Genomic DNA, 16,114 nt, shown 5'->3' with positions numbered 1-16,114 from the left:
CTGTACATGACTATTGAAAAAACCGTAGCTTTAACTATATGGATCTTTGTTGACAAAGTGATACCTGTGCTTTTTAATATGCTGTCTAGATTTGTCATAGCTTTTCTTCCAAGGAGCAGGAAGTAAAGTTCTGATATGTTTAGTAATCATGCTGAAGTATTTGAAGTATTTATTAATGAATTGACATGATACCTAGGATTTGCACTAAAATACTTCAGGAAGACAATTCGAGTGTAAATGAAACAAGATGACAGGTTTTAAATAATTATTTAAATTATGTTCATGGGCAGAGGTTATTCTACTGTTTTTCTCTACCTTTGTAAATTCTGGACATTTTCCACACTAAAAAGTAAACAAAAAAATTAGACTGGTGAGGGTAGAAAGAAAGTTTGTTGTGATTAAGTTAGAACATGATCTGTATTTTAATATTTAGCAGATTTTAGTGCTTTGCTGTGTTCCATTTGATGTTCTTTGAAGATGAGGTTGAATCGCAAGTGTGTGTTTGCTTATAATGGATGAAATGTGATTGAGACCTGACAGGTGACTTTATACTGACATTGTCTAGAGACTATTGGAATTTGGACTTTAAAGCTCGTGAAATTTGCTGGACAACAGATTGGAGGCCTGGGAGCTATAATGTAAAGTACTAGCCATCACTATGGAAATGAGAGTTGTCTTAAGTGGAAGTTTGGAAACACCTAGGTTTAGAAAACTGGAATGCGATTTTTTTTTTTTCTCTCTCTCTTAGTGCTTCTGCCTTTACAGGGAAGAGAAGGGAAAAGGGCCCAGTAATCTGCCATGACAGTCCTCTTAAATTGGATTCTACTTAATTTTCATATAGGATTTTTTTCATCATTGATACATGTGGATTTTTGATGTTAAACAGACTGTTAGGCTCTTAGAAGTGTTTTGTATGCCATTAGCAAACCAGACCCCTAAAATGAAAATTAGAAGCCTGTTTTCTTCTTTTTTTTAGAAGTCTATTCTAAACAGTTTAAAAGGAGTTAGAACATATTTCAGGCAAACAGAAAAATAAAGGGGAAATGTAACTTCCAAATGCTTACTACCTTTGTCATCCTAATATGTCAACACCACCTCATTCTCTCTTTCTCTAAGACATAAATTATTATAAATATGACTAAGGCCTTTCTATACCATTTCTTTTCTATTCTCTTCCCCCCAGATGTAATTACTCGCTTGAATTTCATATTTATCACTTCTGCCTTAGTTCAGTTCAGTCACTCAGTCGTGTCTGACTCTTTGCGACCCCATGAATTGCAGCACGCCAGGCCTCTCTGTCCATCACCAACTCCCGGAGTTTACTCAAACCCATGTCCATCAAGTCGGTGATGCCATCCAACCATCTCGTCCTCTGTCGTCCCCTTCTCCTCCTGCCCCCAATTCCTCCCAGCATCAGGGTCTTTTCCAATGAGTCAACTCTTTGCATGAAGTGGCCAAAGTACTGGAGTTTCAGCTTCAACATCAGTCCTTCCAATGAACACCCAGCACTGATCTACTTTAGGACAGACTGGTTGGATCTCCTTGCAGTCCAAGGGACTCTCAAGAGTCTTCTCCAACACCATAGTTCAAAAGTATCAATTTTTTGGTGATCGGCTTTCTTCACAGTCCAACTCTCACATCCATGCATGACCACGGGAAAAACCATAACCTTGACAAGACAGACCTTTGTTGGCAAAGTAATGTCTCTGCTTTTTAATATGTTATCTAGGTTGGTCATAACTTTCCTTCCAAGGAGTAAGCGTCTTTTAATTTCATGGCTGCAGTCATCATCTGCAGTGATTTTGGAGCCCCCCAAAATAAAGCCTAACACTGTTTCCACTGTTTCCCCATCTATTTCCCCTGAAGTGATGGGACCAGATGCCATGATCTTAGTTTTCTGAATGTTGAGCTTTCAGCCAACTTTTTCACTCTCCTCTTTCACTTTCATCAAGAGGCTTTTTAGTTCCTCTTTACTTTCTGCCATAAGGGTGGTGTCATCTGCATATCTGGGGTTATTTATATTTCTCCTGGCAATCTTGATTCCAGCTGGTGCTTCTTCCAGCCCAGCATTTCTCATGACGTACTCTGCATATAAGTTAAATAAGCAGGGTGACAATATACAGCCTTGACGTACTCCTTTTCCTATTGGGAACCAGTGTGTTGTTCCATGTCTAGTTCTAACTGTTGCTTCCTGACCTGCATACAGATTTCTAGAGAGTCAGGTCAGGTGGTCTGGTATTCCCATCTCTTTTCCACAGTTTATTGTGATCCACACAGTCAAAGGCTTTGGTGTAGTCAATAAAGCAGAAATAAATGTTTTTCTGGAACTCTCTTGCTTTTTCGATGATCCAGCAGATGTTGGCAATTTGATCTCTGGTTCCTCTGCCTTTTCTAAAACCAGCTTGAACATCTGGAAGTTCACAGTTCACGTATTGCTAAAGCCTGGCTTGGAGAATTTTGAGCATTACTTTACTAGTGTGTGAGATGAGTGTAATTGTGCGGTAGTTTGAGCATTCTTTGGCATTGCCTTTCTTAGGGATTGGAATGAAAACTGACCTTTTCCAGTCCTGTGGCCACTGCTGAGTTTTCCAAATTTGCTGGCATATTGAGTACAGCACTTTCACAGCATCATCTTTCAGAATTTGAAATAGCTCAACTGGAATTCCATCACCTCCGCTAGCTTTGTTCGTAGTGATGCCTTCCAAGGCCCACTTGACTTCACATTCCAGGATGTCTGGCTCTGGGTGAGTGATCACACCATTGTGATTATCTGGATCATGAAGATCTTTTTTGTACAGTCCTTCTGTGTATTCTTGCCACCTCTTCTTAATATCTTCTGCTTCTGTTAGGTCCATACCATTTCTGTCCTTTATCAAACCCATCTTTGCATGAAATGTTCCCTTGGTATCTCTAATTTTCTTGAAGAGATCTCTAGTCTTTCCCATTCTCTTGTTTCCCTCTATTTCTTTGCATTGATCACTGAGGAAGGCTTTCTTATCTCTCCTGGCTGTTCTTTGGAACTCTGCATTCAAATGGGAATATCTTTCCTTTTCTCCTTTGCTTTTCACTTCTCTTCTTTTCACAGCTGTTTGTAAGGCCTCCTCAGACAACTATTTTGCCTTTTTGCATTTCTTTTCCATGGGGATGGTCTTGATCCCTGTCTCCTGTACAGTGTCAAGAACCTCCGTCCATAGTTCATCAGGCACTCTGTCTATCAGATCTAGTCCCTTAAATCTATTTCTCACTTCCACTGTATAGTCATAAGGGATTTGATTTAGGTCATACCTGAATGGTCTAGTGGTTTTCCCTACTTTCTACAGTTTAAGTCTGAATTTGGCAATAAGGAGTTCATGATCTGAGCCACACTCAGCTCCTGGTCTTGTTTTTGCTGACTGTATAGAGCTTCTCCATCTTTGGCTGCAAAGAATATAATGAATCTGATTTTAGTGTTGACCATCTGGTGATGTCCATGTGTAGAGTCTTCTCTTGTGTTGTTGGAAGAGGGTGTTTGCTATGACCAGTGCGTTCTCATGGCAAAACTCTATTAGCCTTTGCCCTGCTTCATCCCGTACTCCAAGGCCAAATTTGCCTGTTACTCCAGGTGTTTCTTGACTTCCTACTTTTGCATTCCAGTCCCCTATCATGAAAAGGACATCTTTTTTGGATGTTAGTTCTAAAAGGTCTTATAGGTCTTCATAGAACCATTCAACTTCATCTTCTTCAGCGTTATTGATTGGGGCATAGGCTTGGATTACCATGATATTGAATGGTTTGCCTTGGAAACGAACAGATCATTCTGTCATTTTTGGGATTGCATCCAAGTACTGCATTTCGGACTCTTTTGTTGACCATGATGGCTACTCCATTTCTTCCAAGGGATTCCTGCCCGCAGTAGTAGATATAATGGTCATCTGAGTTAAATTCACCCATTCCTGTCCATTTAAGTTCACTGATTCCTAGAATGTCAACATTCACTCTTGCCATCTCCTGTTTGACCACTTCCCCTTTGCCTTGATTCATGGACCTAACATTCCAGGTTCCTATGCAATATTGCTTTTTACAGCATTGGACCTTGCTTCTGTCACCAGTCACATCCACAGCTGGGTATTGTTTTTGCTTTGGCTCCATCCCTTCATTCTTTCTGGAGTTATTTCCCCACTGATTTCCAGTAGCATACTGGGTACCTACCGACATGGGGAGTTCCTCTTTCAGTATCCTATCTTTTTGCCTTTTCATAATGTTCATGGAGTTCTCAAGGCAAGAATAGTGAAGTGGTTTGCCACTCCCTTCTCCAGTGGACCACATTCTGTCAGACCTCTCCCCCATGACCCGTCCATCCTGGGTGGCCCCACATGGCATGGCTTAGTTTCATTGAGTTAGACAAGCTGTGGTCCATGTGATCAGATTGGCTAGTTTTCTGTGATTGTGGTTTCAGTGTGTCTGCCCTCTGATGTCCTCTCGCAACACCTACCGTCTTACTTGGGTTTCTCTTACCTCGGACGTGGGGTATCTCTTCACGGCTGCTCCAGCAAAGCGCAGCCGCTGCTTCTTACCTTGGACGAGGGGTATCTCCTCACAGCCGCCCCTCCTGACCTTGAACGTGGAGTAGCTCCTCTCGGCCCTCCTGCGCCCACACAGCCTCCGCTCCTTGGACGTGGGGTAGCTCCTCTCGGCTGCCGCCCCTGCCTTAGTAGAGTCATATTCCTAAACTTAGGCTTAGCAAGTGCTTCCTCATGCCCTGGGTTTTTTTTTTTTTTCTTTGCCTGTAGCAGTCTACAGCCCAGCAAAGAGAAGCAAAGATCATTCTTCATTCTTCAAATTGAACTTTGATATATCTGTCTCAATCTACATTGTGGTTTCAATTATTAGGGGTCTGAAAAATAGATTTTAATTTCAATGAGCTATTTAATTGATTTTCTTTAAATAATTAACACGTGGAGCCTTAGCATTCCATTATGTGACCTCTTTAGCTTTCCGCCTTTGTGGAGAGCACATGCCTTCTAAGGCTTATCTAACTTTCTTATTAAGCCCAGTTTAGTTTCAACAGCCTTTTCTTGTGTAGAGAGAGAGACAGCATTTCTTTGTTTTTGTCTCTCTCTTTTTTTTATAGCAAAGAAATTGATTAAAAAAAAACCTTAAATCTGTCATTGTGAAAATAGATTTGTTTTCATTAAAAAAGTTGTTTGATAACATGCTTGTGAACTCAGAGAGAAGGAAAATAAAAAAAAAGTCTCAATCTGAGTAATAGCCATTGTTTTCTGCTGCTTTGCTTTTGGTTGAAATGTAAGACGGTATTTCTTTGTTTAAAGAATTTTTATTTTAACTGCTAAGAAAAACATTTCTCTTGTCCCTATACGGAACAGAGAACTATAGGATTCCCTGGTCTGTCCCTCTGTGTGTCTTCGTTACAGGCTTTTGTTTGTAACCGGTATAGTTCAAAATCTGTTGCTTCGGAAAATAATCGGTTTGCTTTAGTCTGCTTGCTCTGTGTACTTCATATTTCAAATTTTGAAACAATTTAAATCCAATTGTTTTAGGTTTTAGCATTCTCCAAAGAAGAGGGTCATTAGAGCTTCTGGCTTTTAGACACCAATCTCTTTACACACTGGGCTTCCTAGATGGCTCAGTGGTAAAGAATCCTCCTGCCAGTGCGGGAGATGCTGGAGTCATGGGTTCGATCCCAGGGTTGGGGAGATCCCTGGAGAAGGAAATGGCAACCCACTCCAGTGTCCTTGCCTGGAGAATTCCATGGACAGAGGAACCTGAAGGGCAACAGTCCTTGGGGTCCCAAAGAGGCAGACGTGACTGAGCGACTGAGTAATTAAGACAGATTTGTAGTCTGTGTCAGAGTTACTGGAAATGTTTTAGTACAGTCTCTCTTACTTCTTTTTTTCGTTGTTCTTTGGTCCTTGGTTTCTACTCTACAGCTTCCCTCTAATATGGCAGTTAAGTTTGTATCGTTCCTCTCTAGACCAGTATTTAATCACACCCCGACAGTATGACAGGGCTGTGTCCCCGGCCTCATTCATCCCTGCTCTCTATGTAAACCTAAAGGTTTATCATCAGACTTAGCATAGTAGTAACATTCCTTAAAAACCTACTTGTACGAGGCAGCATGTAAATGTTAATCGATTCTCTCTTCTAATCCTTACAACAACCTTGCCATGTGAAAGTAAATAAATGATCATCATTCTGATTTTTTCCCATGAGTTAACTGGAGCACCAATAAATCATTTGTTTAAAACCCCTTGGGGATGGGATTGCCAGATAAAATATAGGATGCTGAATTAAATTTGAATTTCTGATAGACAATAATTTTTGCAGAATCCAGTAACCCTTCTTGGGAAGTATGTGGTAGAGCTGGGATTTTAAACCCTATAATGCGGTCATAGGTCTCAAGCTGTTGACTGCTACATTGTCCTGGATATGGAGAGTAAAAATCTTGCCAACCTGGATGCTCATTCAGCGTTTGGATGGCAGCTACTACCTAGTCATTATCGTTTCTTTTAGTTGTTTTCCCCCCACTAATTATATTTACTGAAATGTAAAAGTATTTGCATTCTTTCTGATTGCAAAGTGTGACTTCAAGTAAATTCATATATGCTTTTTACATCTTCTTATCTAAGTCTTTACTAATTGTATGTTAAATGGCAAAATAGAATAAAATGGGACTTTTCTGGAGGACATGCTCATTTTAACCATTCTTATTCACATAAAATCACCACCATCTTCTTCCTTTTCTCAAAGACAGAAAGATTTAGTTACATGTGTGTGCTAAAAAGACACATTTCCCTTTTCTTCTGATAAGGAAAATGACACTTGAATAAGGTCTTTAGAAAACTAAGAAATTATAAAATACACATGCAGAATTGAAAGAGACTTTTTACTGAGAATTGCCAAGGAAACCAACTAACTCCACCAAATGATCCTACAGGGAAGTAAGGGGCAAATTTTCCTGATGAATTGCCACAGGGTTGGACTTTTAGTTTTGCATATCTAGAAACTGTAAAAAACCAAAGGCGTAAGAGATTGAATAACACAGACTTTAAATTTGATGCTTGTGATTTCCAGTTCTAGTGGAATTGCAGAGAGCATATATTAAAAAGAAGACACTCTTAAAATTAATGAACTATGTGTTTAACATAAGACTTAGAGTCAAGGCATATAGAAATTGAAGAGAGGGATATTTCTTATTAAACCTGTCTGTAATTAATGGATGTCTCTGGAAAATTTTTCTATTGTCCAGAAGAAATTGGGTAACATCTATAGTAGTAATAGCAAGTTAGAATTCTGTAGAGAGTCTAGGAAGGCAAGTGAACAAGAAGGATCAGAGTATAACTCTTAGTTACAATAGTGTTTGCTGTAAGATTGGCCCTTCTTTTAGTCTACTCCATCTTCATGTATTTTCAGGCATAGTATATTGAAGGATTGGTCAATGTGTGGCAAAGTCTGTCTGAACTTTAGTGGTAGTCATTGCCAAGTTACTGTTTCCTTTATAGAAATTAAAACCAAATTATTTTGAATTGCATTTATTCTGTGTAAGTGGAAGTTCCTATCAGAACTTTCAGAAGTCACCATATTGCTATCCAGCCAGCTTTTTACTATTTTGTAGAAGTCATTAATAGTCATTTATATTTTTGTGTTTTTTAAATGTAGGTGTGATATAATCACCTTTGGGACATGGTGGAATGCAAGTCATTAATAAAAAGAAAAATGTGTCCTTTCTTTTATTATATAAATCTTTTCCTGAAAGAACTGACTTGATGCAGCAAAACTTATTAAACCTTCAAATCTCTAGTCAAGAAAAAAGTAAATGGTTTTCTTTAAACACCCACTGCTGTGAATGTTGAGTCGGCTACATAAGGACCTAGCTTGATTACCAACTTTTTTGGAATTAAGTGTTTGAATTTTAAGTGACTTATATTGAAAATAATTTTTTCCCCTTTCAAACTAGTTGTAAGCGAAAGCTTGATGTAAGTTTAAATAAGAAATTTGTTCATTTATTGAGTAATGATTTATTGAATGTCCATTCTGTACCAGGCATTGTTAGGTGAACAATGACACAAATTTGTGAACATGACACAAATCCCTGCTCTTCATTTTAGTTGAAGAGACAAGCAACATGTAAGCAAATAAATGTGTAATTGTAAGTGGTGGATGACAAGTTCTGTGAAGTAAAAGCTTGGCACATACAGAAAAATTTTCCAAACTTTGTATTATAATTTTCAAAGTACAACAAATGCCCTGTCTTACTCAACAATTTACATGTTTAAGGTATATTTGCTTTATCTGTCCATCTATATGTGTGTCTGAGTGTGTGGCTATCTAGGTTTATTTTTTTTCCTCAAATCATTTGGAAATTATGTTGCAGATATCATTATAATAATGGAAATGTAACAATATAATAATAAAATATGATAATTGATGATTACTAATACTTCATCCTTAAGTATTTCAACAGACATCTCTTCAGAATGAGGACATTCTTCCTTAGTAGGGAGTTAACTAGCATTTAGTTCTCTTACTTCCTTCAGCTGGGGCTGTCATAGCTAATCAAAAGTGACCAAAGGATTTAGAATATTTTCAGGTCATCTGAACATACAGAGTTTATAGAGTTTCCTTGGGAAGAGATCTGATAAATATAAATAGTTTTAAAAGTTGAATGATAGCTACTTTGCAGGTGTATTTTTATGATGTCTCAAATTTTTAATTCTTCAAAATATAAGGCTAGTCTTCATCTAAACACTGTGAGTGGAAATGAACATTTATTGAGAAATTGCTCCAGTTATAAGCTATGCTGAGCACATTTATAGTTATCTTTTTGAGTCCTAGAAACTTTTCAGCAATGTTAAAACGTATCTCTGTGCAATGAAAGAGTAATGATTTCTTTAAGTAAAAAAGTTTACTTAATTACAGCTGGACTGTCTAGTGGCAAAGCAAGGAATTTGGATACCTGTCTCCTGCAGGAAGCACAAACAGTTTCCACTGTGTCGTCTTGCATTTTAAGGAGAGTTAGCATTCACTACTTTTAGAGGATTTCTTTCAAAATAAACAGCTAAATATGTAAGAGGAGTTGATGATAGATGTTGCTTTATCTGTTTCTTTTTTTGAGTCACTTTTGTGGTTCAGTTCAGTTTAGCTGCTCAGTTATGTCAGACTCTTTGCGACCCCATGGACTGCAGCACGCCAGGCCTCCCTGTCCATCGCCAACTCCCGGAGTTTACTAAAACTCATGTCCATCGAGTCGGTGATGCCATCCAGCCATCTCATCCTCTGTCATCCCCTTCTCCTGCTGCCTTCAGTCTTTCCCAGCATCAGGGTCTTTTCCAGTGAGTCAGTTCTTTGCATCAGGTGGCCAAAGTATTGGAGTTTCAGCTTCAGCATCAATCCTTCCAATGAACACCCAGGACTGATCTCCTTTAGGATGGACTGGTTGGATCTTCTTGCAGTCCAAGGGATTCTCAAGAATCTTCTCCAACACCACAGTTCAAAAGCATCAATTCTTCAGTGCTCAGCTTTCTTTATAGCCCAACTCTCATGTCCACACATGACTACTGGAAAAACTATAGCTTTGACTAGATGGACCTTTGTTGGCAAAGTAATGTCTCTGCTTTTTAATATGCTGTCTAGGTTGGTCACAACTTTCCTTCCAAGGAGCAAGCGTCTTTTAATTTCACGGCTGCAGTCACCATCTGCAGTGATTTTGGAGCCCAAAAAATAAAGTCTGTCACTGTTTCCACTGTTTCCCCATCTATTTGCCATGAAATGATGGGACCAGATGCCATGATCTTAGTTTTCTTAATGTTGAGCTTTAAGCCAACTTTTACTGTCCTCTTTCACTTTTCAACAAGAGGCTCTTTAGTTCTTCTTCACTTTCTGCCATAAGGGTGGTGTCATCTGTGTATCTGAGGTTATTGATATTTTTCCTGGCAATCTTGATTCCAGCTGGTGCTTCATCCAACCCAGCATTTCTCATGATGTACACTGCATATAAGTTAAATAAGCAGGGTGACAATGTATAGCCTTAATGTACTCTTTTCCTTATTTGGAACCAGTCTGTTGTTCCATGTCCAGTTCTAACTGTTGCTTCCTGACCTGCATGCAGGTTTCTCAAGAGGCAGGTCAGGTGGTCTGGTATTCCCATCTCCTTCAGAATTTTCCACAGTTTGTTGTGATCCACACAGTCAAAGGCTTTGGCATAGTCAATAAAGCAGAAATAGATGTTTCTCTGGAGTTCTCTCGCTTTTTCGATGATTCAACGGATGTTGGCAATTTGATCTCTGGTTCCTCTGCCTTTTCTAAAACCAGCTTGAACATCTGCAAGTTCATGGTTCACGTTTCATCATCATGTTGAGGCCTGGCTTGGAGAGTTTTGAGCATTACTTTACTAGCGTGTGAGATGAGTGCAATTGTGCGGTAGTTTGAGCATTCTTTGGCATTGCCTTTCTTGGGGATTGGAATGAAAACTGACCTTTTCCAGTCCTGTGGCCACTGCTGAATTTTGCAAATTTGCTGGCGTATTGAGTGCAGCATTTTCACGGCATCATCTTTTAGGATTTGAAATAGTTTAACTGGAATTCCATCACCTCCACTAGTTTTAATCATAATGATGCTTCCTAAGACCCTCTTGACTTCACATTCCAGGATGTCCGGCTCTAGGTTGGTGATCCACACCATCATGATTATCGGGGTCGTGATGATCGTTTTTGCTTAGTTCTTCTGTGTATTCTTGCCACCTCTTCTTCATATCTTCTGCTTCTGTTAGGTCCATACCATTTCTGTCCTTTATTGTGCCCATCTTTGCATGAAATATTCCCTTGGTATCTCTAATTTTCTTGAAGAGATCTCTAGTCTTTCCCATTCTATTGTTTTCCTCTCTTTCTTTACATTGATCTCTGAGGATGACTTTCTTATCTCTCCTTGCTATTCTTTGGAACTCTGCATTGAAATGGATATATCTTTCCTTTCTCCTTTGCCTTTCGCTTCTGTTCTATTCACAGCTATTTTTAAGGCCTCCTCAGACAACCATTTTGCCTTTTTACATTTCTTTTCCTTGGTGTGGTCTTGATCCCTGCATCCTGTACAATGGATAAAAATTCAGTTTTCTATGACAACAATTATGGATTCTTTATATTTGACACTCAAGCAAATTCTGCCCAGCATTGCAGTCTAACAAAATGGATTAAATTTACCCCCATACACGTATATGCATTCTTTTCTCAGTTACATTCTTTTTAAAGAGTCAGGGCTGTGTGTTCTGCTTCTGTTTCTGATTCAATAGATCTGAACGCACTTCCTGGGTATGTCACTACTGCCGGTCTGGGGACCACATTCTGAGTATCTACCTGTTTGTCCTCTCTCGGTGCTTACCTTCATACTTATCACTTACTTTAAACGTTCTCTCAGCCATGACTCTTTTTTTTACTTCTGTGTATTGAGACTGTCAGTTGTTCTCAAATGTTAGTGTGTAGGTGAATCACCAGGGAAAATTGTTGACAAAGCAGATTTCTGATTGGACTTCAAACACTGATTTTTAGCAAGTCCCTGAGCTGGTCTATAGATAGCAGTTGGTGAAGTCCTGACTTTCGCATTTGATCACCTGCTCCTCATCATCATAACTGTCTGTTGTATTTGTCTCTGTTTTTTAATACTGTAGTATCATTCTTCATTTATATGTCTGTCTCCCTCCAGCATCCCTAAAGGGAAAGAACTGTTTTACTTAGCATTATGACTTCGTGCTTAATACCATGCAGTATTAAAAAGCAATAGACTTGATAAAAATAAATTACTGAACAAATGAAAAAAAAAAAAAGTAGGCTTGAGTACTACCTGTATAATTTAGCTCTGTGATCTTGGAGAACTTACTTAATCTCCCTGAGTCCCAGTGTCCTATTTTGTTCCATGGTGGTAGTAATGTTTACTCACTATGGAAATTAGCTCTCAGGCATGGGAGTATTTGGTGTAGTAATTTACATACAGAATGTTCCCGATAAATGGACACCATTGCTGCTGTGGTGGTTGTGTTATGAAAGAAGCAAAATAAATGTTTGAGTTCGTGAAATACTCTTAATAATGACTTCAGCATTCAAATTCAGGGTATGTGTTTAACACTTCATTAAGAGATCTTGGCTTAATTGTCTCAGTTAAACATAGTTTCCTGTTTTTCTATTTTATGAAAATATTGTGAAGTAAAACCATGCCTTGGATGTTTTTTCTCCCACAGGAAAACAAAGAAACCGCTTGGAACCCATGGACACCATCTTTGTTAAACAGGTGAAAGAGGGCGGACCTGCTTTTGAAGCTGGATTATGCACAGGTGCTGATATTAAAAGACTCTAAATTTCTTTGTTTCTTCCATGTTTCATTTTCCATATTTTTCTTTCTCCTTCTGTGTGTTTCTTCCTTTCTCTTCATATTAGTTATTACTGTTTTTGAGACCTAGTTTGTTATAAGCTTCTTGATACCTAAACAGATACATTCTGACAGAAATACAGAGTTGTACATGACTGAGCAACTTAGCACACACACACGCAATTTGTGGGCACTTTTGTTGTTGTTGTTCAGTTGCTAAGTGGTGTCTGACTCTTTGCAACCCCATGTACTGCAGCATGCCAGGCATCTCTTTCCATCACTATTTCCTTGAGTTTGCTCAAGCTCACATCCATTGAGTCAGAGATGCCATCCAGCCATCTCATCCTCTCAACCATCTCCCCTTTCTCTTGCCCTCAGTTTTTCCCAGCATCAGGGTCTTTTCCAATGAATCAGCTCCTTGCATCACATGGTCAAAGTATTGGAGCTTCAACTTCAGCATCAGTCCTTCCAATGAATATTCAGGGTTGATTGCCTTTAGGATTGACTGTTTTGATCTCCTTGCTGTCCAAGAGACTCTCAAGAGTCTTCTCCAGTACCAGAGTTCAAAAGTGTCAATTATTTGGCATTCAGCCTTCGGTATAGTCCAACTCTTACATCCATACATGACTACTGGAAGAACCACAGCTTTGACTAGACAGACCTTTGTTGGCAAAGATCCGTGATGTCTCTGCTTTTTAATATACTGTCTCAGTTTGTCACAGTTTTTTTTCCAAGGAGCAAGGATCTTTTAATTTAAAAAAAAGTGGGCACTTTTAGTTACCACTTAATAATGGACTCTCAGAGGCCCTTTAAAACAACCTATTTTGCATACATTTAATTTTGACAAAAATGAACAAAATAGTAAAATGATGAAGATATTTATTGATCTAACTAAAATAATCTTGGAGCTCCAAATTCCAGAAGAGCTTGGCCTGCCAGAGATGAATTAGTTCATTCCACCTCAAAGAGTAGCTTATTTTTTTTATTAAAATGGTAAATTTTCTTTATTTTTAAAATTTCTATCAGTGTAGTTGCTTTATAGTGTTGTGTTAGCTTCTCCTATGCAGCAAAGTGAATTGGCTATACTTATATCTATAACCCCTCTGTGTTGGATTTCCTTCTCGTTTACACCCCATAGTGCATCAAGTAGAGTTCCCTGTGCTATACAGTAGAGTTCTCATTAGTTATCTATTTTATACATAGTACCAGTAGTGTGTATGTGTCCATCCCAATCTCCCAATTCATTCCATCCCCCCAAGTCCCCAAAGAGTAACTGAAGTCTGCAGTGCAATGGAAGCAAGCCCAGCTGCATATCAGCAGGATGTGGTCTGTTTGTTCTGAAATATTTTGTGACTTGTGATTTTCATAAAAACTAGCCAGGATTTAGTTTAGAGTAATGCAGACACTGAAATAGTTACCCCTTTCTCTTATTTTTAAACATAATTTTAAATGGCAATTAATGAAAAACTAGCTTTTACTGCCTTTTGATTAAAATAATCTTTTCAGCCACAAATATAAGTATTGGGTATCATTCCTAAGATACATTAGGATGCACTGTTAATTTGTTAATTGTTTTTTTTGGTCATAGTTGAGGGGCTGTGCTAGGCACACGAAAAGTACATTTTTTCTATTTTCTTCTTTCCCTTGTCCTTTCTCTCGTTTATTTTCTTTTCTGCTCTGTTGAATTTTTTTGAGTCATCCAGAGGTCCTTTACCCCATTAAAATGAAGAACAAGTTAGTATATATAAAGCCAAACCCATGTGCATACCCATATTTCAGTTCTGCAGTGTAGCACTAATCAGTAAACTAAAGAGATTGGGAGAACAGGACAAAGAAATCAGTTGGACTAAAATTGGAGAACACTGAACTTCCCTAGTGGTCCAGTGGTTAAGACTCCACACCAGGGTTCTATCCCTGGTTGAGGAGCTAAGATTCCACATGTTGCACTGCATAGCCAAAAAACTTAAAAAATAAGTAAATAAAATTAGGGGATTTATTTTATTTATATAAATATATAAACGTTTAGAAATAAAATACTTTTTGAGGTTTCTAAATTCATCAGTTGCTGCACTCTTCATTTAAAACATCATTATATCTCATAAGCTGGATATATTAAAATTTAGGTTCATTTTTATAAAAGATACTTTACAAAACAATGAGCAAGGATATATCAAAAATAAGTATTTACTCAAGAAGTATTACAAAAGTACTCAGAAGTGACATTGTAAAGGAATTCCTCATGTGTTTTTTTAATTCCTCTTTGAAGGTGATCGAATTATAAAAGTCAATGGAGAAAGTGTTATTGGCAAGACCTATTCTCAAGTAATTGCTTTAATCCAGAACAGGTAAGTCTTGACATGATTAATTTTGGCCAAAGATGGGTTTTATAAATCAATGAAGAATGTAGATTTAATACAATATTGTATTCCTATAAGAAGCTGATGCGATGTAAAGATAGGAAACCTTCCTTTAAAGTTGAAAATGCATTTGAAAGTTGCCAAGAGCATACTACCAGAAGATGGTGTATTTGGTGGCTTTGTTTCGGCAAGTTTACTAGATTTGTAATTAAAATCCTTTTGAGCCTGAGAGGCATACATTTCAGATTTGTCATTAAGTCTGTTACTTTTATTTGAAGTGAAAATCAAATTTGTCTACAATATGTATATAAATAATTGCATATATAATTTATTTTAAAACCACTAAGATAACTTATCTTTAAATAGCTTACTGAATAATATTCTTGCTCAAATTCATTTAACAAAGACCACAAGAAATCATCTTTGAATCCACTTGTTTGCCTACTTTCTACAGAATAAGATTTTGAGTTTTAAAGGTAGAGTAATATTTATAGAGTGACTGACTGTAAAGATAGTTTAGTACAACCCTCTTTCTCTCTGTCACATACCTAGACTTTTTCTTAAAATTGCAAATACAGAAATCAAAAGCCAAAGAGGTTGCCATATTAAATTTTGATCAAGAATAAACCATGACTCTACTAGGGTCTGATTTCCAGATCAACATCACAAGAGGTTCTGCTGCTGCTGCTGCTAAGTCGCTTCAGTCGTGTCCGACTCTGTGCTACCCCATAGACGGCAGCCCACCAGGCTCCTCTGTCCCTGGGATTCTCCAGGCAAGAACACTGGAGTGGGTTGCCATTTCCTTCTCCAATGCATGAAAGTGAATTGAAAGTTAAGTCGCTCAGTTGTGTCCAACTCTTTGAGACCCCATGGACTGTAGCCTACCAGGCTCCTCCATCCATGGGATTTTCCAGGCAAGAGTACTGGAGTGGGTTGCTATTTCCTTCTCCAACAAGAGGTTCTACCCAGATTCAAATTCAGTAACTTTTAGGTGACCTGTTGCTTTATATTAGCCACACTCAGCTGTCTGTAATTAAATTGAAGTTCACTGTTTTCTGAAGACTTTTGTCAGGCTCCTCTAACCATGTCTAAAGCAGTTCATGCTATAATCTCACTTATTTACACAAGGATCTTTGGTGACGTTAGTGGTAAAAAAAAAAACCTGCCTGGCAATGCAGGAGATGTAAGAGATTCAGGTTCAATTCCTGGGTCAGAAAGATCCCCTGGAGAAGGAAATGGCATCCCACTCCAGCTTCTCCTTGGGCTTCCCCAGTGGCTCAGAGGGTAAAGAATTTGCCTGCAATGCAGGAGACACAAGAGACACAGATTCAATCCCTGGGTCAGGAATATCCCTGGAGGAGGAAATGGCAACCCACTCCAGTATTCTTGCCTGGAAAATCCCATGG

At 38.4% G+C, this 16,114-nt stretch overlaps 1 protein-coding gene across 5 annotated transcripts in view; it reads left to right on the top strand.

The window, feature by feature from the left end:
- The window catches only part of ARHGAP21 (Rho GTPase activating protein 21), a 129,850-nt gene that overhangs the window by 72,468 nt on the left and 41,268 nt on the right, over nt 1-16,114 (top strand). For all 5 annotated transcript variants that reach the window (XM_043478483.1, XM_043478487.1, XM_043478485.1 and 2 more), the window contains exons 5-6: nt 12,224-12,316; nt 14,618-14,696. In XM_043478483.1, coding sequence (XP_043334418.1) covers nt 12,224-12,316; nt 14,618-14,696 — 172 coding nt within the window. The remainder of the gene's footprint in view (nt 1-12,223; nt 12,317-14,617; nt 14,697-16,114) is intronic.

This window comes from Cervus canadensis, chromosome 10, assembly GCF_019320065.1.
Source record: "Cervus canadensis isolate Bull #8, Minnesota chromosome 10, ASM1932006v1, whole genome shotgun sequence".
Taxonomy (NCBI): domain Eukaryota; kingdom Metazoa; phylum Chordata; class Mammalia; order Artiodactyla; family Cervidae; genus Cervus; species Cervus canadensis.
The sequence above is the reverse complement of the archived record's forward strand: the minus strand, read 5'-3'. Positions and strand labels throughout refer to the sequence as shown.